The sequence below is a fragment of the Bombina bombina genome, chromosome 3 (genome assembly GCF_027579735.1).
Source record: "Bombina bombina isolate aBomBom1 chromosome 3, aBomBom1.pri, whole genome shotgun sequence".
Taxonomy (NCBI): Eukaryota; Metazoa; Chordata; class Amphibia; order Anura; family Bombinatoridae; genus Bombina; species Bombina bombina.
In genome coordinates, this window is record NC_069501.1 from 1269160341 (window position 1) to 1269183381 (window position 23041).

A 23041-nucleotide genomic window follows, 5' to 3' on the forward strand; every position below is an offset into this window, starting at 1 on the left:
TCAAGTTATGCAAAAGACATTCCTTATGAGAAGGATTAGGACAAAAAGAAGGAACAACAATTTCCTGATTAATGTTTCGATCCGACACTACCTTATGGAGAAATCCCAGCTTTGTACAAAGGACCGCCCTACCCGCATGAAAAGGAAGGAACGGGAAATCCCACTGCACAGCAGAAAACATCGAAACTCTGCGATCGTAAGAAAAAGCAAGTAGAAACAAGACCTTCCAAGATAAAAACTTCATATTAACAACGTGCACTGGCTCAAACGGAGCATGCTGCAAAATTTTAAGAGCTAGGTTAAGGCTCCAAAGAGGAGCAACAGGTTAAAACACAGGCCTGATTCTGACCAGGGCCTGAACAAAAACTTGAACATCTGGCAAAAGAAAAGACAGTGCAGAAAACTGACCCTTCAAAATACTGACTGACAAACCTTTCTCCAGGCCATCCTGAAGAGAGAATAAAATACGGAGAATCCTCACCCGGCTCCAGAAGAAACTTTTAAATCTGCACCAAAAAGATATTTACGCCATACCTTATGGGAAAAACTTGCTAGAAAACCGGTCAGCGAGCCTGAGCATAGTATCAAAGACCACTTCAGAGAAACAACGTCTAGACAGAACTAGGCGTTTGATCTCCAAGCAGTCAAATTTCAGAGAATCTAGATTTGAATGGAGGAATGGACCCTGAAATAGAAGGTCCTTCCTCAGAGGAAACCTCCAAGGAGGAAGAGATGACATCCTGACCAGATCTGCAAACCAGATCCTGCGAGGCCATGCAGGAGCTAATAGAAATACCAATGCTCTCTCCTGTGTGATATGAATAATGACTCGTGGAAGGAGAGCAAATGGAGGAAAAAGCAAGACCATAGAGAAGATCCAAGGAACCACCAGCGCGTCTATCAAGGCGGCCTGAGGATCTCTTGACCTTGAACCGTACTTTGGAAGCTTGGCGTTCTGACGAGACGACATCAGATCCAACTCTGGAACCCCCCACCTGAGAGTTATCTAAGAGAAAACTTCCGGATGGAGAGCCCACTCCCCGGATTGAAAAGTCTGTCTGCTCAGAAAATCTGCATCCCAGTAGTCCACTCCAGGAATGTGGATGGCAGATAGAAGACAATTGTGAGCTTCCGCCCACTGCAGAATGCGTTTCACCTCCTTCATGGCCAAGGAACTCCGAGTTCCCCTCTAGTGGTTAATGTAAGCCACTGAGGTGATGATGTCCGACTGGAATCTGATAAACCGGACTAAAGATAATTGAGGCCAAGCTGTCAAGGCATTGAAGATTGTTCTCAACTCCAAGATGTTCATGGGAAGAGAAAATTCTTCCCAAGACCACAGTTCCTGAGCTTTAAGAGAACCCCAAACAGCTCTCCAGCCTAACAGGCTAGCGTTCGTAGCCAGAATCACCCAGGAAGGTCTCAGGAAGCAAGAGTCCCTAGAAAGATGATCCTGTGAAATCCACCACGAAAGAGAGTCTTTTATTAAGGGGTCCAGATTTATCCTCTGCGATAAATCCGAATGGTCTCCGTTCCATTGCCTGAGCATGCAAAACTGCAACGGTCGAAGATAGACCCGAGCAAAAGGAATGATGTCCATGGAAGCCACCATCAGACCATTACCTCCATACCTTAAGTCACTGATGAATTAAAGGCAGACTGGAGAAAAAGAAAAACAGAATTTATGCTTACCTGATAAATTCCTTTCTCTTGTGATGTATCGAGTCCACGGATTCATCCATACTTGTGGGATAATCTCCTTCCCAACAGGAAGTGGCAAAGAGAGCACCCACAGCAGAGCTGTCTATATAGCTCCTCCCTTAGCTCCACCCCCCCAGTCATTCGACCGAAGGCTAGGAAGAAAAAGGAGAAACTATAGGGTGCAGAGGTTACTGAAGTTTTTCAATAAAAATATACTACCTGTCTTAAACAGACAGGGCGGGCCATGGACTCGATACATCACAAGAGAAAGAAATTTATCAGGTAAGCATAAATTCTGTTTTCTCTTGTAAGATGTATAGAGTCCACGGATTCATCCATACTTGTGGGATACCAATACCAAAGCTTTAGGACACGGATGAAGGGAGGGACAAGACAGGTACCTTAAACGGAAGGCACCACTGCTTGTAGAACCTCTCTCCCAAAAATAGCCTCCGAAGAAGCAAAAGTATTGAATTTGGAACATTTGGAAAAAGTATGAAGCGAAGACCAAGTCGCCGCCTTACAAATCTGTTCAACAGAAGCCTCATTTTTACAAGCCCATGTGGAAGCCGATGCTCTAGTAGAATGAGCAGTAATTCTTTCAGGAGGCTGCTGGCCAGCAGTCTCATAAGCCAAACGGATGATGCTTTTCAGCCAAAAAGAAAGAGAGGTAGCCGTAGCCTTTTGACCTCTCCGCTTACCAGAATAGACAACAAACAATGAAGATGTTTGACAGAAATCTTTGGTTGCTTGTACGTAGAACTTTAAAGCACGAACCACATCAAGATTGTGCAACAGACGTTCCTTCTTTGAAGAAGGATTAGGACACAGCGAAGGAACAACAATTTCCTGATAGATATTCCTATTAGAAACAACCTTAGGAAGGAATCCAGGTTTGGTACGTAAAACCACCTTATCTGCATGGAAAACAAGATAAGGTGAGTCACACTGTAAAGCAGATAACTCAGAAACTTTTCGAGCCGAAGAGATAGCTACTAAAAACAGAACTTTCCAAGATAGAAGCTTAATATCTATGGAATGCATAGGTTCAAACTGAACCCCTTGAAGAACTTTAAGAACTAAGTTTAGGCTCCATGGCGGAGCAACAGGTTTGAAGACAGGCTTGATTCTGATTAAAGCCTGACTAAACGCTTGAACGTCTGGGACATCTGCCAGACGCTTGTGTAAAAGAATAGACAATGCAGAAATCTGTCCTTTTAAGGAGCTAGCTGATAAACCCTTCTCCAATCCTTCTTGGAGAAAAGACAATATTCTAGGAATCCTAATCTTACTCCATGAGTAACCCTTGGATTCACACCAATAAAAATATTTGCGCCAAATCTTATGATAGATTTTCCTGTGACAGGCTTTCTAGCTTGAATCAGGGTATCAATGACCGACTCAGAGAAACCACGCTTTGATAAAATCAGGCGTTCAATCTCCAAGCAGTCAGACACAGAGAAATTAGATTTGGATGCTTGAAAGGACCTTGGATTAGAAGGTCCTGCCTCATTGGCAGAGTCCACGGTGGAACCGATGACATGTCCACTAGGTCTGCATACCAAGTCCTGCGTGGCCACGCAGGTGCTATCAGAATCACCGAAGCTCTCTCCTGCTTGATTCTGGCAACCAGACGTGGGAGGAGAGGAAACGGTGGAAATACATAGGCCAGATTGAAGGACCAGGGCACTGCTAGAGCATCTAACAGTACCGCCTGGGGATCCCAGGACCTGGACCCGTAACGAGGAAGTTTGGCGTTCTGCCGGGACGCCATCAGATCCAATTCTGGTGTGCCCCATAGCTGAGTCAGCTGGGTAAATACCTCCGGATGGAGCTCCCACTCCCCCGGATGAAAAGTCTGACGACTTAGGAAATCCGCCTCCCAGTTCTCTACCCCTGGGATATGGATTGCTGAGAGATGGCAAGAGTGATCCTCCACCCATCGGATTATTTTGGTTACCTCCATCATCGCTAGAGAACTCCGTGTTCCTCCTTGATGATTGATATAGGCTACAGTCGTGATGTTGTCCGACTGAAATCTGATGAATTTGGCCGCAGCTAGCTGAGGCCACGCCTGAAGCGCATTGAATATCGCTCTCAGTTCTAGAATGTTTATCGGGTGGAGAGTTTCCTCCCGAGACCATAAGACCTGTGCTTTCAGGGAGTTCCAGAGCAGGCTGGCATCTGTCATTACTATGAACCACTCTGGCCTGCGGAAACACATTCCCTGAGACAGGTGGTCCTGAGACAACCACCAGAGAAGAGAGTCTCTGGTCTCCTGGTCCAGATGCAGTTGAGGAGATAAATCTGCATAATCCCCATTCCACTGTTTGAGCATGCATAGTTGCAGTGGTCTGAGGTGTAGGCGGGCAAAAGGAACTATGTCCATTGTCGCTACCATTAATCCGATTACCTCCATACACTGAGCCACTGATGGCCGAGGAATGGAATGAAGAGCTCGGCAAGTGGTTAAGAGTTTTGATTTTCTGACCTCCGTCAGAAATATTTTCATTTCTACCAAGGAAGGAGACTCTTGTGAGAGGGAAGAGAGAACTCTTTTTTATGTTCACCTTCCACCCGTGAGATCTCAGAAAAGCCAACACGATGTCCGTGTGAGACTTGGCTAGCTGGAAAGTCGACACCTGAATTAAGATGTCGTCTAGATAAGGCGCCACTGCTATGCCCCGCGGTCTTAAAACCGCCAAAAGGGACCCTAGCACCTTTGTGAAAATTCTGGGAGCCGTGGCCAACCCGAAGGGAAGGGCCACAAACTGGTAATGCCTGTCCAGAAAGGCGAATCTGAGGAATTGATGATGATCTCTGTGAATAGGGATGTGTAGATACGCATCCTTTAAGTCCACGGTAGTCATATATTGACCCTCCTGGATCAGAGGTAGAATAGTCCAAATAGTCTCCATCTTGAATGATGGTACTCTGAGGAACTTGTTTCGAATTTTGAGATCCAAGATTGGTCTGAAAGTTCCCTCTTTTTTGGGAACCACAAACAGATTTGAGTAAAACCCTAGCCCTTGTTCCGCTTTTGGAACTGGGCGGATCACTCCCATGGTATGTAGGTCTTCTACACAGCATAAGAACGCCTCTCTCTTTGTCTGGTTTGCAGACAATTGAGAAATGTGAAATCTCCCACTTGGGGGGGAGTCTTTGAAGTCCAGAAGATATCCCTGGGACACAATTTCTAAAGCCCAGGAATCGTGGACATCTCTTGCCCAAGCCTGAGCGAAGAGAGAGAGTCTGCCCCCTACTAGATCCGGTCCTGGATCGGGGGCTACCCCTTCATGCTGTCTTAGAGGCAGCTGCAGGCTTCTTGGCCTGTTTACCCTTGTCCCAAGCCTGGTTAGGTCTCCAGACTGACTTGGATTGGGCAAAATTCCCCTCTTGCTTTGCAGCAGGGGAAGCTGAAGCGGGACCACCCTTGAAGTTCCGAAAGGAAAATTATTTTGTTTGGTCCTCATTTTATTTGTTTTATCCTGAGGGAGGGCATGGCCTTTCCCTCCAGTGATTTCTGAAATAATCTCTTTCAGTTCAGGCCCGAATAGGGACTTTCCTTTGAAAGGGATGTTCAAAAGTTTAGATTTTGATGATACATCAGCAGACCAGGACTTAAGCCATAACGCCCTGCGTGCTAAAATGGCAAAACCTGAATTCTTTGCCGCTAATTTAGCCAGTTGGAAAGCGGCATCTGTAATGAAAGAATTAGCCAACTTAAGAGCCTTAATTCTATCCATAATATCCTCTAATGGAGTCTCCATCTGAAGAGCCTCTTCTAGAGCCTCAAACCAGAAAGCAGCTGCAGTAGTTACAGGAACAATGCACGCAATAGGTTGGAGAAGAAAACCTTGATGAACAAAAATTTTCTTCAGGAGACCCTCTAATTTTTTATCCATAGGATCTTTGAAAGCACAACTGTCTTCGATAGGTATAGTTGTACGCTTAGCAAGAGTAGAAACAGCTCCCTCCACCTTAGGAACCGTCTGCCACGAGTCCCGCATGGTGTCAGATATGGGAAACATTTTCTTAAAAACAGGAGCGGGAGCGAACGGAATACCTGGTATATCCCACTCCTTAGTAACAATATTCACAATCCTCTTAGGGACTGGAAAAACATCAGTGTAAACAGGAACCTCTAAGTATTTGTCCATTTTACACAATTTCTCTGGAACCACTATAGGGTCACAATCATCTAGAGTTGCTAATACCTCCCTGAGCAATAAGCGGAGGTGTTCAAGTTTAAATTTAAAGGCCGTCATATCAGAATCTGTCTGAGGGAGTGTTTTTCCAGAATCAGACATTTCTCCCTCAGATAACAAATCCCTTACCCCTACTTTAGAACATTGTGAGGGTATATCGGATACGGCTACTAAAGCGTCAGACGGCTAAGCATTTGTTCTTAACCCAGAGCTGTCACGCTTTCCTTGTAAACCAGGCAGTTTAGAGAAAACCTCTGTGAGGGTTTTATTCATAACTGTGGCCATGTCTTGTAAAGTAAATGAATTCAACGCACTAGAGGTACTTGGCGTCACTTGTGCGGGCGTTACTGGTTGTGACACTTGGGGAGAGCTAAATGTCAAACACTCATTTCCTTCTGTCTGAGAATCATCTATTGCTATATTTTTAAGTGCTAAAATATGCTCTTTATAATTTATAGACATATCAGTGCAAGTGGGACACATTCTAAGAGGGGGTTCCACAATGGCTTCTAAACACATTGAACAAGGATTTTCCTTGATGTCAGACATGTTAAACAGGCTAGTAATGAAACAAGCAAGCTTGGAAAACACTTTAATCAAAGCAAATAATACTTAGAAGAAAACTGTACTGTGCCTTTAAGAGAAAAAAAGATGCACAAACTCTGCAAAACAGTGTAAAAAAGCAGTAAAATTTACGAAATTTTTACAGTAGCATCATAAAGCCTTAGTAAGATTGCACAGCTAGACAAATAAACGATTAATGTAAAAACCGGATTGACAAAACGTCAAAAAACGGTAAAAAAAAACGTTCAGCACCTTGCCACAGCTCTGATGTGGCGCCTACCTGCCCTTTTAGGAAAGATTTGTGGGGTAAAAAACTTCTTTTAAGCCCTCAACCACAGTAGGACCCTCTGGAGAAGCAGCTGGATGTCTCTGCGTAAAAGAAACTGCGCAACTGAGGCGTGAAAATAGGCCCCTCCCACCTCACTCGATGTTATGGGGCCTAAAAGAAACACACCAGAGTGTTTCTAAACTATCCATGTGGTAAAAACCCTTAAATAAGCCACAATGACCCCTCAAAGTCCCTTAAAAAAACGTTATGTTTGCAATGAAAAAACGTTTTTTCCTAACAGTGTCACCAGTAACCAATGAGCCCTTTATGCAAGCTGGGATTCCTACTAAGTGTCTGAATACAGCTTACCCTTCCCTCATGGGGATATTGCCAGCCTTTTCTAGAATAATCACAGTCTGTCTAGAAAAAAATAGACTGAACATACCTCAATGCAGCTTAGCATGCAAACCGTTCCCCCAACTGAAGTTTTCCTGTACTCTTCAGCCCCTGTGAGAACAGCAGTGGATCTTAGTTACAAAATGCTAAGATCATCATCCTCCTTGCAGAAATCTTCATCCTTTTTCTGCCAGAGAGTGAATAGTACACACCGGTACCATTTAAAATAACAAACTTTTGCTTGAGAAAATAAAAACTAACATTTTTGTCACCACACTCACTTTACCCTTCCTAGCAGTTAAGCAGGCAAAGAGAATGACTGGGGAGGTGGAGCTAAGGGAGGAGCTATATAGACAGCTCTGCTGTGGGTGCTCTCTTTGCCACTTCCTGTTGGGAAGGAGAATATCCCACAAGTATGGATGAATCCGTGGACTTGATACATCTTACAAGAGAAAGCAGCAAGAAGTTTGGATTTTCTGACGTCAGGAAAATCTACATGGACAGGGAAGCTATGAAAGTCCCTAGGAAACACACTCTTGAAGTTGGAACAAGAGAACTCAATTCCAGATTCACCTTCCACCTGTGAGAATGAAGAAAAGACAACAACATCTCTGTATGAGATTTTGTTAGATGAAAAGATGATTCCTGAGCCAAGATGTTGTCTAGATAGGGCCACAGAAATTCCCTGGGATCTGATCACACTTGTGAATATTATGGCAGCTGTGGCAATACCAAACAGAAGGGCAATAAACTGGAAAATATTGTCCAGAAAGTAGAAATTGGAGATAATCCTTGAGAAGGGGAACAAGTAAGTATGCGTCCTTCAAAACTATGGTCGTTAATGTGACCAGAAGGACATGCAATGTAAGAATTTGGAAGCTGTAGCCGGGTTCAAACTCACAACTTTTGGATTGTGAGGCAGTTGACATAACCACTGAGCCCCAACTACCCCTCAAACTGACCTCCAGAACCAAAGGAAGAATGGAACGAATAGTTTCCATCTTGGAGGACGGAACCCTGAGGAGTTTGAGACACTTTAGATCTAAGATGGGACTAAAGTGACATCCAGCACTAGCATCTGGAGTCGAACCAACAATCTTTAAGGTGCAAAGCCGCAAATCAAACCACTAGGCTACATAAGCCTGCTTGACCTTGTTCCTAGAGGGACTGGTACCAAAACTCCTAGGGAAGATACATCCTCTACGCAATTTAAGAAGGTCACAGTCTTTACCTGGTTTGAGGATAGACTTGACAGGAGAAATCTGTCCCTTGGAGGGCAAGATCTGAATCCTATTTGTAACCCAGAGATACTATGACCAAACGCCACAAACTGGGACGTTGTGTATCCAAGCCTGTCGAAAAAGAGAAAGATTTAGAAGGATTCTTCTTTCCCTTGTTGCAAGGCTGGCTGGATATCCAATTGGACCTGGATTGGTCTGTATCGGAAGAATAAGAGGACTTCTGTCCTTAAAGTTGTGAAAAGAATGATTAATAGAAGTCTGTCGACCCTTAGGTTTATTTCTCTTGTCCTGAGGTAGAAAGGTAGATCCCTTTCCACCCGAAATCTCTGAAAAGATTTCCGCCAGACAAGGCCCAAACAGAATTTCACCCTTACAAGGAAAAAACAAAAACTTGTCCTAGTTCTTAACCACAAATTTCAGCGAGCTAGAACAGTGAAGCTAGACATCTCAGATCTCGGTCAAATTATCTGCCTGATAGCATCGCAGATAAAGGAATGGGCCAGAATAAGAGCTTTGATCCTATCTTGGATCTCCTCTATTGTAGATTCTTCCGATATCAGATCAGACACGGCATTGTACCAGTAGGATGCTGCTCCCGCAACTGGAGCAATACTAGCCTACAGGAAGCCACTGTAATCCTTGATGGATGAATATCTTCTTTAAGATAAAATACATATTTTTCGCTTAGAGGAAATAAGAGAAATCACCTCAGCGTGAGAAGAAACCAGCATAGAACCTTCGTGAAGATCCTGGGTGCTGTGGCCAACCCAAAGGGAAGAGCCACAAACTGAAAATGTTTGTCCAGGAAGGCAAACCTTAGGAACTGATGATGATCCTTGTGAATAGGAATATGAAGGTATGCATCCTTCAAGTCCACGGTAGTCATATATTGACCCTCCTGGATCATTGGCAAAATTGTTCGTATAGTCTCCATCTTGAATTATGGGACTCTGAGAAATTTGTTTAGGCATTTGAGATCTAAAATTGGTCTGAAAAATCCCTCTTTTTTGGGAACCACGAACAGATTTGAGTAAAACCCTTGTCCCTGTTCTAGTTTTGGGACTGGGCAAATTACTCCCATGGTAGAGAGGTCTTTTACACAGCGTAAGAACGCCCCTCTTTTTGTCTGGTCTACAGACAAACGTGAAAAATTAAATCTCCCTCTTGGGAGAAATTCCTTGAATTCCAGCTGATACCCCTGGGTCACAATTTCCAATGCCCAGGGATCCTGAACATCTCTTGCCCAAGCCTGAGCAAAGAGAGAAAGTCTGCCCCCTACTAAATCCGGTCCCGGATCGGGGGCTGCCCCTTCATGCTGTCTTGGTAGCAACAGTGGGCTTCTTGGCTTGTTTACCTTTATTCCAGGCCTGGTTAGGTCTCCAGGCTGACTTGGATTGAGCAAAATTCCCTTCCTGCTTTGTGGCGGAAGAGGAAGCAGAGGGTCCTTTAAAGTATCGAAAGGAACGAAAATTATTTTGTTTACCCCTCATCTTCACAGCCTTATCCTGAGGCAGGGCATGACCTTTACCTCCAGTAATGTCAAAAATGATTTCCTTTAATTCAGGCCCAAATAGGGTCTTACCTTTAAAAGGAATAGCTAACAGCTTAGATTTTGATAACACATCAGCAGACCAAGACTTGAGCCATAACGCTAAGATGGCAAAGCCTGCATTTTTCTCTGCTAATTTAGCCATTTGAAAAGTGGCATCTGTAATAAAAGAATTAGCGAGCTTGAGAGCCTTAATTCTATCCAAAATATCATCTAATGTGGTCTCAACCTTAAGAGACTCCTCTAGAGCCTCAAACCAAAAAGCTGCTGCAGTAGTAACTGGAACAATGCAAGCTATAGGTTGTAGAAGAAAACCCTGATGAATAAACAATTTCTTTAGAAGACCCTCTAATTTTTTATCCATAGGATCTTTGAAAGCACAACTGTCCTCAATAGGTATAGTTGTACACTTAGCTAGGGTAGAAATAGCTCCCTCCACCTTAGGGACCGTTTGCCAAGAATCCCGAATGGTGTCAGATATGGGAAACATGTTCTTAAAATTAGGAGGGGGGAGAGAACGGAATGCCTGGTCTATCCCATTCCTTTGTAACAATGTCCGAAATCCTTTTAGGGACTGGAAAAACATCAGTGTAAGTAGGTACCTCTAGATATTTGTCCATCTTACATATTTTCTCTGGTGGTATCACAATAGGGTCACAATCATCCAGAGTTGCTAAAACCTCCCGGAGTAACAGACGGAGGTGTTCAAGCCTAAATTTAAAGGACATCATGTCCGAATCTGTCTGAAGCAACACATTTCGTGAATCTGAAAGTTCTCCCTCAGACAGCAATTCCCCGACCCCCAAATCAGAGCACTGTGAGGGTACATCGGAAATGGCCAATAAGGCATCAGAGGGCTCAGTATTTACCTTAATACCTGACCTACTGCGTTTACCCTGTAAAACTGGCAGTTTAGATAATACCTCTGTAAGGGTAGTGGACATAACTGCAGCCATATCTTGCAGAGTAAAAGAATTAGACGCACTAGAAGTACTTGGCGTCGCTTGAGTGGGCGTTAAAGGTTGTGACACTTGGGGGGAATTGGATGGCATAACCTGATTCTCTTCAGACTGAGAATCATCCCTAGACATACTTTTATCACCTAAAATATGTTCTTTGCAGTGTAAGGCCCTTTCAGTACAAGAAGGACACAATGAAAGTGGGGGTTCCACAATGGCTTCTAAACACATAGAGCATTGACTTTCCTCAATGTCAGACATGTTAAACAGGCTATAGTAATAACCACAAAAGTCGTGAAAACACTTTATTTATTGAAAAAAACTAATTTTGAAAACACAAGTACTGCGCCTTTAAGAAGTAAAAAAGCGCATAATTTTTCAAAATCTGCTTACAAATGCTATTAAGTGTTCAAATTTAGCATATATCTTTCCTATATTGTAGTCTGATATTGCACCACAAGTTTGGGACAATTTAACCCTTGAAAAATGTCACACCAAAAACGTTATGAAAACAACTTAGACAACTGCGCATCTGAGGCGCGAAAATTAGGCCCTGCCCATCATATGCGATGTACTCCGCCTAAAAAAACGCAAGTAAGCGGTACAGAACTAGCCATGTGGATAAACATCCTAATTGTATGATATAGCCATATGAACCCCTAGCACAAACACCAGTGATATTAACCGTTTGGCCATAAAAATCGTTATGCTGCCCCAGTGTCTAAACCATGCTGCCATAATTTTTGCTTGCTGCATTTAGCCCATAACAAATAAATACACAGGTCTCCAGTAATACCCCTTCTTATGTCTATAGGTTTACTGCTTACCCCTTCCCTCTTGGGAACTATGTCAGCCTGTTCTGAAATATCACAGTCTCTTCAGAAGTAAATGACTGAACATACCTCAATGCTTGTAGCATGAAAACGTTCCCCACACTGAAGCTTCTCTAGTACTCCTCAGCCATTCTGTGGGAACTCATATGGATCTTAGTGACATCTGCTAAGATCATCAACCTACAGGCAGAAATCTTCTTCTGTATGCTGCCAGAGGAAAAATAGTACTCACCGGTACCATTTAAAATAAAAAATTCTTGATTGAAGAAAATAAAAACTATCATTTTAACACCTCTTTCACTTTACCTCTTCCTATTACTAGTATAGGCAAAGAGAATGACTGGGGGTGGAGAGAAGGGAGGAGCTATATATACAGCTCTGCTGTGGTGCTCTTTGCCACTTCCTGTTAGCAGGAGGATAATATCTCACAAGTAAGGATGAATCTGTGGACTCGTTGTATCTAGTAGAAGAAATCATTCCCTTAAAGGGGAGGGAAAGAAGTCTAAACTTAGAAGTCATATCCGCAGACCATGACTTCAGCCAGAGCCCGACGGGCCTGAACAGAAAAGGATGAAGCCTTAGCATTTAGGCGAATAATCTGCCTAATAGCATACCAGATAAAAGAATTAGCAACCCTCAAGGCCGTAAATCTTTCTGAGTAACGTTGAGGGGACCTCTCCTCCCCGATCAATCCTATAAGGAGTCACACCAGAAGGTAGTTTTTCCAGCAACCGCGGCAACAGCCGTCTCTGGTTGAAACAAATATCCCGTATGTTGAAAACAACTTTCTTAACAGAGTTTCCATTCTTTGTCCAGGGGCTCTTAAAACGAAGAGCTATCCTAAAACGGGATAGTAATACGTTTAGCAAGGGTGAAGATAGTGCATTCCTTTTAGGGACAGAACCTCACAACTTCATTGAGAGTCCAAGACCGGGAACAATTTGTTAAAGGGAGAAGAGGGGAACAATCCAGTCTTATTCATTCTTAATGATGTTCGCCATCTAATAGGAGCAGGGAAGGATAAGGTACCACACTGTCCTCAAACTCTATCCAATTTAGGAATTAAAGGTTCCTTAGGCAATTTGGCCTCTGGAACCACTGAATTCCCAAAAAACTTCCTTTAGAAGAAAGCGCAAATTCCTAAAACTAAAGTCTGATTCCTCCGCAACCGGAGGTTTAGAGGCAGCAGACTCCGACCCAGAATGTTCACACTCTGAAGTCTCAGAAAGAATCTTAATCTTCTGATAACCCTATCAGTTAAATCCAATAAATTATCTGATGTACTCTGGGAAGGAGTGCAATATGTAACCTTTCGCTTGCTCTTAGCAGGGCGAGGTAAAGCATTAAAAGCCACAGACACCGCCGTCTGAGCTGCACAGTAATATGAGATAAGCATGTAGGGTACGCACCTCACTGGACGACAACTCAGAGGTGGACGGTTAAGTGGTATCAAACATGTCTGATATAATCACATTATCAAGGCATGTGGAACATAATTGAGGGGGCGGTACTAAGGCCTCCTTACATTATAAACAATTACTCTTTAGGAATAGAGGGCGTGCCCTCTAAGTAACAGAATCCTCCATCGCTAGTGCAATAACCGGAGAACTATAGAAATAAAACATTATTTTATTTAAAAAACCTGCACCTTTATATCCCAGTGGCTGTGCCATGACCCACACAGTACAGAGAGTTAGGACTCCTCTCTGATAGACACCCGGTCAGGAAAGAGGGAAAGAATCATATGGTGCACAATGCAGGACCGTCCCTGCTATGAGAATAACCTATATATTCCATAAGAACCTATGAGCCCATAACATCTCACACATAAAGCAGCATAAAATCAAATAAACATATAAGATTATTCCCGCCTGTTCAATAATCCCCCTCAGGAGATATTAACCATTGATTCTATAAAGATAAAGGGAGTCATACTGTGACCCTATCTTCTGGCGTTATCATACATGTATAAAAAAAATGAAACAATCTTGACAGAATCTATGCCGTGGAACAGGAACACGGCCTTTCAAGTGTGACAGGTTAGTAGCATCGCTCCTGACATGGACTTGAGAGCAGAAAGCAGGCAGTGAAACTCGTCAACGCTGATTGCTTATGGAGCTGTTAATCTGAGTCGGGATGGTTTCCCAGAGATGACACTCCCTGCATCTCCGGACTCTAACTTTCACCCATGCTCTCACTGAGAGGCTGACAGGACTACTTAAAACGCCAGTCCCATTGCGAAGAGTAAGAGACTACTCCGAATCTTCCGACACTTCTCTGCCAACCTCCTGTGACCAAAGGCAAAGAATAACTGGGGGATGAGGGGAGTAGGGGAGGTATTTAAACCTTTGTCTGGGGTGTCTTTGCCTCCTCCTGGGGGCCATGTTCTTAATTCCCACAAGTAATGAATGAAGCAGTGGACTCTCCTCCCATTAATATGGACACAAAGGTTTATTAATGATAAAAAATATTTAAAGATATACAGTATATGACAATATATTTGTATGTGTATATATATATATATATATATATATCTGTGTAAGTTAGATGTTAGCATGCCGTAGACTACCGATTGAAAAATAAACTATAACTTTTGACTGGTAATATGAGTGCACAAAAATAAAAGCACTAATTATTGCACTTAAGTGATGTTAATGCACAACAGAGCCAATATTTTGGGCTCCACTTGTAATCTAGCTCATCAGCTAGAAATACCAGTAATACTGCAGTATGCTGTAACCTGTTAGTTCAGCGACTGGCACATACCAAGCAAATGACTCACCGTATGCATGAGGAGGGTCCCCGTGGGTTGAGAGGTTGTAGTATTTCCATACACAGTCTATTTGTAGATTTTTACTCACAAGGCCGTCCTGTTGACAGGTGACATGCCATTAATGATATTATAGTGACAATGAGCCTGACTTGTTTAACCCCTGCCATTCACATCACTTCTGCTGAGCTTGCTGTGAGCTGCTACTCCCATTTAAACACTACTGTATAAAAATGTACAAATACCCCTAGCTAACTAAACCTGTATATTTCTTCTTCTATCCCGGTAATGACGATTACAACAGCAACCTCCTCACTACAATACACAAAATAGTACCCAGACGGAAAAGAGGGTTCTGTCTTGTTTCAGGTAAGGGATTCTGGGTCTTACAAAGTATTTTTATATTCTGTGCACTATGTAACCCCTACTAAACAAAACAGATATTTCTAGCCAGATGACCACTGAGAACCCAGACCATAGTAAAACAATTTATAAGACCGTATCCCTGTTCTCAGTACACTATGACTCTCCTATACTATTTCATGTATTCACTAATCCTCTCCCTGAGATTTAGCGCATAGAAGATTACATTTTATGTACACTAGCTGGGTAAAGATACATTGACCAGATACTTACAGGGTCTTGCTCGCAGATATACGCCGTGTTAAACTGGCCGATCTCAAACCCAGCCTCTGCCACCTGCATGTAATGAAGAAGAGCCTGGGGCCTGGTGGAAATACAGGTTTAGGGTCGTTAGCAAAGATATGAAAATGTAGCAAATTATCATTATGTGAGATCTATATGCATATATATGTAAGCATAACCTTATATGACTACAGTATGCATATAGTTACATGACTATATATATAACCATACATGACAACAGTATGCATATACTTACATGACTATATATAACCATACATGACTACAGTATGCATATAGTTACATGACTATATATAACCATACATGACTACAGTATACATATAGTTACATGACTATATATAACCATACATTACTACAGTATGCATATACTTACATGACTATATATAACCATACATGACTACAGTATACATATAGTTACATGACTATATATAACCATACATGACTACAGTATGCATATACTTACATGACTATATATAACCATACATGACAACAGTATGCATATAGTTACATGACAATATATAACCATACATGACTACAGTATGCCTATAGTTACATGACTATATATATAACCATACATGACAACAGTATGCATATACTTACATGACTATATATAACCATACATGACTACAGTATGCATATACTTACATGACTATATATAACCATACATGACAACAGTATGCATATAGTTACATGACTATATATAACCATACATGACTACAGTATGCATATAGTTACATGACTATATATAACTATACATGACAACAGTATGCATATACTTACATGACTATATATAACCATACATGACAACAGTATGCATATACTTACATGACTATATATAACCATACATGACTACAGTATGCATATAGTTACATGACTATATATAACCCTATATGACTACAGTATGCATATAGTTACATGACTATATATAACCATACATGACAACAGTATGCATATACTTACATGACTATATATAACTATACATGACAACAGTATGCATATAGTTACATGACTATATATAACCCTATATGACTACAGTATGCATATAGTTACATGACTATATATAACCATACATGACAACAGTATGCATATAGTTACATGACTATATATAACCATACATGACTACAGTATGCATATACTTACATGACTATATATAACCATACATGACTACAGTATGCATATAGTTACATGACTATATATATAACCATACATGACTACAGTATGCATATAGTTACATGACTATATATATAACCATACATGACTACAGTATGCATATAGTTACATGACTATATATAACTATACATGACAACAGTATGCATATAGTTACATGACTATATATAACCATACATGACAACAGTATGCATATAGTTACATGACTATATATAACCATACATGACAACAGTATGCATATAGTTACATGACTATATACAACTATATATGACAACAGTATGCATATAGTTACATGACTATATATAACTATACATGACAACAGTATGCATGTACTTACATGACTATATATAACTATACATGACTACAGTATACATATAGTTACATGACTATATATAACCATACATGACTACAGTATGCATATACTTACATGACTATATATAACTATACATGACAACAGTATGCATATACTTACATGACTATATATAACCATACATGACAACAGTATGCATATACTTACATGACTATATATAACCATACATGACAACAGTATGCATATAGTTACATGACTATATATAACTATACATGACAACAGTATGCATATAGTTACATGACTATATATAACTATACATGACAACAGTATGCATATACTTACATGACTATATATAACTATACATGACTACAGTATGCATATAGTTACATGACTATATATAACCATACATGACAACAGTATGCATATACTTACATGACTATATATAACCATACGTGACAACAGTATGCATATAGTTACATGACTATATATAACCATACATGACAACAGTATGCATATACTTACATGACTATATATAACCATACGTGACAACAGTATGCATATACTTACATGACTATATATAACCATACATGACTACAGTATGCATATAGTTACATGACTATATATAACCATACATGACTACAGTATGCATATACTTACATGACTATATATAACTATACATGACATCAGTATGCATATACTTACATGACTATATATAACCATACATGACTACAGTATACATATAGTTACATGACTATATATAACCATACATGACAACAGTATGCATATAATTACATGACTATATATAACCATACATGACTACAGTATGCATATAGTTACATGACTATATATAACTATACATGACAACAGTATGCATATAGTTACATGACTATATATAACTATACATGACATCAGTATGCATATACTTATATAACTATACATGACTACTGTATGCATATACTTACATGACTATATATAACCATACATGAGAACAGTATGCATATACTTACATGACTATATATAATTATAAATTACTACTGTATGCATATACTTATTATTATTATTATTCTTTTATAAAGCGCCAACAGATTCTGCGGCGCTGTCCATGGGTACAAAGATAAAAGTACAGTACAATACAATATAAAAGACACCAGACAAAGTTTAACTAACAAATACAGGGGGAATTGAGGGCCCTGTTTCCGTGGGAACTTACAATCTAGATGGCTAGGAGGTTGAGAAACAGGAGGTGGGGTCTGCAAAGGTGAGAATGATGTTAGTGTGGAGTTAGAAGAGGGCAGCAATTAGGCAAGTGGAATTCATTTCTTACTGATTTGGTGATAGGCTTCCATGAACAGAAAGGTCTTTAGGGAGCATTTAAAGGAGGAAAGGTTAGGGGAGAGTCTGATAGCTCTAGGAAGTGCATTCCAGATGGTTGGTGCCGCATGAGAGAAGTCCTGTAGCCTAGCATGGGAGGAGGTGATGGTAGAAGAGGCAAGGAGCAGGTCATTGTTGGATCTTAGGGGGCGGGCTGGAGTATATTTGTTGATGAGTGAGGAAAGGTGGGGGGGGCTGCGTTGGTAAGGGCTTTGTAGGTCAGGATGAGAATTTTGAATTTAATTCTGTTGTGGATGGGTAGACAGTGAAGGGACTCGCAGAGAGGTGCAGCAGATACAGAGCGTCGGGAGAGGTGGATTAGCCTAGCAGAGGCATTTAGGGTGGATTGAAGAGGGGAGGAGGGAGAGAGGGAGGCCATTTAGTAGGTTATTACAGTAGTCAAGTCAGGAGATTACCAGGGAGTGGATTAGCTGTTTAGTAGTTTCAGCACTCAGAAACGGATGAATTTTGGAGATATTGCATAGGTGGTTGCAAAAGGAGGAAGAGAGCAATTGGATGTGGGGTATGAAGGACAGATTGGAGTCAAGTGTAACTCCTAGGCAGCGGACTTGGGGTGATGGGGAGATAGTGGTGTCACCAACAGTGATTGAAAAGTTAGGAACCGGAGTAGAATTAGAGGGGGGGGGATTAGAAGGAGCTCAGTCTTGAACATGTTGATTTTTAGGTGGTGAGAGGCCATCCAAGAAGAAATGCCAGATAAGCAGACACTGATGTGAGAAAGGACAGAAGGAGAGAGTGAAGGGGTGGATAGGTAGATCTGAGTATCATCAGCATAGAGGTGGTAGTTGAAGCCATAGTTACTGATAAGTTTACCCAGCGAGGATGTATAAATAGAGAAGAGTAGAGGACCCAAAACAGAGCCTTGAGGTATAGACAGACAGAGGCAATGGTGAGGAGGAGTCGCCAGCAAAGGAGACAGAAAAGGACCTATTAGAGATTTAAGAGTGGATCCAGGAAAGGACAGTGTCAGAGAGCCCAAGGGAGCTGAGAGTACGTAGGAGAAGCGGATGGTCAATGGTGTCAAAGGCAGCAGACAGATCAAGTAAGATAAGTAATGAGTAGTGGCCGTTTTTTTTAGCAGAAAGAAGATCATTAGTAACCTTGGTGAGGGCAGTCTCAGTTGAGTGTTGGGAACCGAAGCCAGATTGCAAGGGGTCAAGCAGTGAGTTGGAGGACAAGAATTGGGTTAAGCGATCGAAGACTAGTTTCTCCAGGACTTTTGATGCTAGCGGAAGCAGTGATATGGGGCGGTAGTTTGCAGGAGAATTGGGGTCGAGGGAGGGTTTTTTGAGGATGGGGGTGACCTTTGCATGTTTAAATGAAGATGGGAATGAACCGGTAGTAAGGGATAGGTTGAATATGTGAGTAAGAGCTGGAGTGAGGGTAGAAGACAGAAGGTATTAGATGTGAAGGGATAGGGTCAAGTGGGCAGGTAGTGAGTTGTGAGGAAGACAATAGGGAACTCACTTCTGTAGAACCACGCTTTTCATTTCCCAGTCTTTCATGAAATGAAAAGTTATGGTAAGGTAGGACTCGGTAGTTAGTGCTGTCCATGTGTCAGTTGTAATTGCAACCTTCTCGACTTTTGCCAAGGTGTTGCGGACAGAACTAGCCAAATCTATGTGCATTTTTTCAAGCCGAGTTGTAATTGTTTTTCGTGCAGGGACAGTGTATTCGGGCTCGACATATTTCATTAACTCCCAAAAACTCTCTCCTTCAACAACACTTATAGGAAGCATGTCCTTTGCTACCATATTAGCTATCAGAGTCAATGTTGTTTCAGCACGCACATTGTCACATTGCCGTTGTCTTACTGTAAAAGCTGCAATGGATGTTTGTTGCTATCCTTTTTCTTTCTCTGTCGCTACCAATGCAGACGGGTGTTTATTTCTTAGGTGGCTTAACATGGAGGTCGTGGATTTATTGTACTGCAATTGCACGCCGCAAATGTTGCACTTAACTGCCTTTTCATGTAGTTTTTCAAAATATTTCCAAGCAGGACTTTTTGTTGAAGATGCCATTTTTTGCTAAGTTTGTCTACTACTAGTACAAAATAACACGTCATCATAACTGCAGCCAAGTGAGACAATTGGTAGTAGGCTTAGGCTTAGGCTATGGGCTGGTAGGCTGGCTACGGACTGTTTTTGACTATCAAAATATAGCAAAATGTAATATATCAGTAATCGACTAATTGCGTACTAGTCGATCAATGAGAGACCGATCGACTAATCGATTATTCGACTAGTCTTACTCAACCCTAATATTTACATGACTATATATAACCATACATGAGAACAGTATGCATATACTTACATGACTATATATAACCATACATGAGAACAGTATGCATATAGTTACATGACTATATATAACCATACATGACTACAGTATGCATATACTTACATGACTATATATAACCATACATGACTACAGTACGCATATACTTACATAACTATATATAACCATACACGACTACAGTATGCATATATTTACATGACTATATATAACCATACGTGACTACAGTATGCATATACTTACATGACTATATATAACCATACATGACAACAGTATACATATACTTACATGACTATATATAACATACATGACAACAGTATACATATACTTACATGACTATATATAAACATACATGACAAGAGTAGGCATATACTTACATGACTATATATAACCATACATGAAAATAAAATTTATGCTTACCTGATAAATGTATTTCTTTCTTGACACAATGAGTCCACGGATCATCTAATTACTATTAGGAATATCACTCCTGCCCAGCAGGAGGCGGCAAAGAGCACCACAGCAAAGCTGTTAAATATCACCTCCCTTCCCTCCAACGCCAGCAAACGAGAGAAAGGAAGCAACAAGGTGCAGAGGTGTCTGAGGTTTATAGCATGACAAAAGCCTGTCTTAAAAACAGGACTCATCATGTCAAGAAAGAAAGAAATTTATCAGGTAAGAATAAATTTTGTTTTCTTTCTAATGACACGATGAGTCAACGGATCATCTAATTACTATTGGGAATCAATACCCAAGCTAGAGGACACAGATGATACGGGAGGGACAAGACAGGGAACCTAAACCAAAGGCACCACTGCTTGAAGAACCTTTCTCCCAAAAGATTTAGAAAACGTGTGAAGAGAGGACCAAGTTGCAGCCTTGCAAATCTGTTCCACAGAAGCTTCATTTTTGAATGTCCAGGAAGAGGAAACAGCCCTCGTAGAATGAGCCGTGATTCTCTCAGGAGGCTGCTGTCCAGCTGTTTCATAGGCGAAGCGAATGATACTCCTCAGCTCAGCTACAAAGAAAAGCTGCCGTAGCTTTCTGCCCCTTACGTTTCACAGCAAAAACCACAAACAGAGCAGAAGACTGCCGAAAATCCTTAGTCGCTTGTAGATAGAACTTTAACGCACGCACCACGTCTAGGTTGTGCAGCAGACGCTCTTTATGAGAAAATGGGTTAGGACATAAAGAAGGAACAACAATCTCCTGATTAATGTTCCTATCCAAAACCACTTTAGGGAGAAACCCTAACTTGGTACGCAAAACTACCATATCCAAATGAAAAAAAAAGGTAAGGAGATTCAAACTGCAACGCCGAGAGCTCTGAGACTCTACGGGCAGACGAAATAGCAACAAGAAACAAAACCTTCCAAGATAACATTTTAATATTTAAGGAATGCATAGGTTCAAACAGAGCTTGCTGAAGAACTCTAAGAACAAGGTTAAGACTCCAGGGAGGAGTAAAAGGTTTAAACACAGGCCTGATTCTGACCAAGGCCTGACAGAACGATTGCATGTCTGGAACATCCGCTAGACGTTTATGTAACAAAATAGACAAGGCAGATATTTGACCTTTCAAGGAACTGTCCGATAAACCCTTCTCCAAACCCTCTTGGAGAAAGGCTAGAATTCTAGGAATCCGAACTCTACTCCAAGAGTAGCCTTTGGATTCACATCAATACAGATATTTATGCCATATCTTGTAGTAAATCTTCCTGGTAACAGGCTTACGAGCCTGAATCATGGTCTCAATGACCGACTCCGAAAATCCCTGCTTAGATAAAATTAAGCGTTCAATCTCCAAGCAGTCAGATTCAGAAAAATGAGATTTGGATGAAGGAAGGGCCTTGAAGTAGAAAGTCCTTACTCAATGGAAATCACTAAGGTGGGAGAGATGACATCTCCACTAAGTCTGCATCCTCTTTGATTCGAGCAATGACCCGAGGAAGGAGAGCGAACGGAGGAAATAGGTATGCTAGACTGAAATTCCAAGGTACCGCTAGAGCATCTATCAATACAGCCTAAGGATCCCTCGACCTCGACCCGTACCTCGGGAGCTTGGCATTCTGACGAGATGCCATGAGATCCAATTCCGGCAGTCCCCATTTGAGAATCAAGCTGGAAAACACATCCGGATGGAGTTCCCATTCCCCCGGATGAAAAGTCTGTCTGCTCAGAAAATCTGTCTCCCAATTGTCCACTCCTGGAATGTAGATTGCAGATAGACAGCAGTTGTGGGTTTCTGCCCACCGAATAATCTTGGCTAGCTCTGATTTTTTTTTTTTTTTTTTGGGGGGGGGGGGGGGTTACTGGTAGGGGGGGCTGTGTGTATTTTTTTTGGCAAAAGAGCTGATTATCTTGGGGCAATGCCCTGCAAAAAGTCCTTTTAAGGGCTACTGGTAGTTTATTAGATTATGGGGGGGGTTTTATTTTGGGGGGCTTTTTTATTTTCATAGGGATTAGGTGTAATTTATTTAAAATCTTGTAATTTTATTATTTTCTGTAATCTTAGATTTTTTTATTTTCTGTAATTCTTGCTTAAAGGGACAGTCTACTCCGGAATTTTGATTAGACTGTCCCTTTAATTTATACTTAGTTTATTTGTATTTTAAAAGTAGTGTAATTTTTTTTATATTTAACAGTAACGTTAGTATTTTGTAAATTAGGTAATTTTAGTTTATTTAGGGGGGGGTAGGTTAGGGGGGGATAGATTAGGGGTTAG

The 23041-nt window shown here is 41.2% G+C and overlaps 1 protein-coding gene across 1 annotated transcript in view; it reads right to left on the reverse strand.

The window, feature by feature from the left end:
* LOC128652729 (protein sel-1 homolog 3) overlaps positions 1-23041 on the reverse strand; it is a 611474-nt gene that overhangs the window by 224999 nt on the left and 363434 nt on the right. The window contains exons 18-19 of the mRNA XM_053705661.1: positions 15126-15216; positions 14502-14589 (exon numbers count right to left, since the gene is read on the reverse strand). Coding sequence (XP_053561636.1) covers positions 14502-14589; positions 15126-15216 — 179 coding nt within the window. The remainder of the gene's footprint in view (positions 1-14501; positions 14590-15125; positions 15217-23041) is intronic.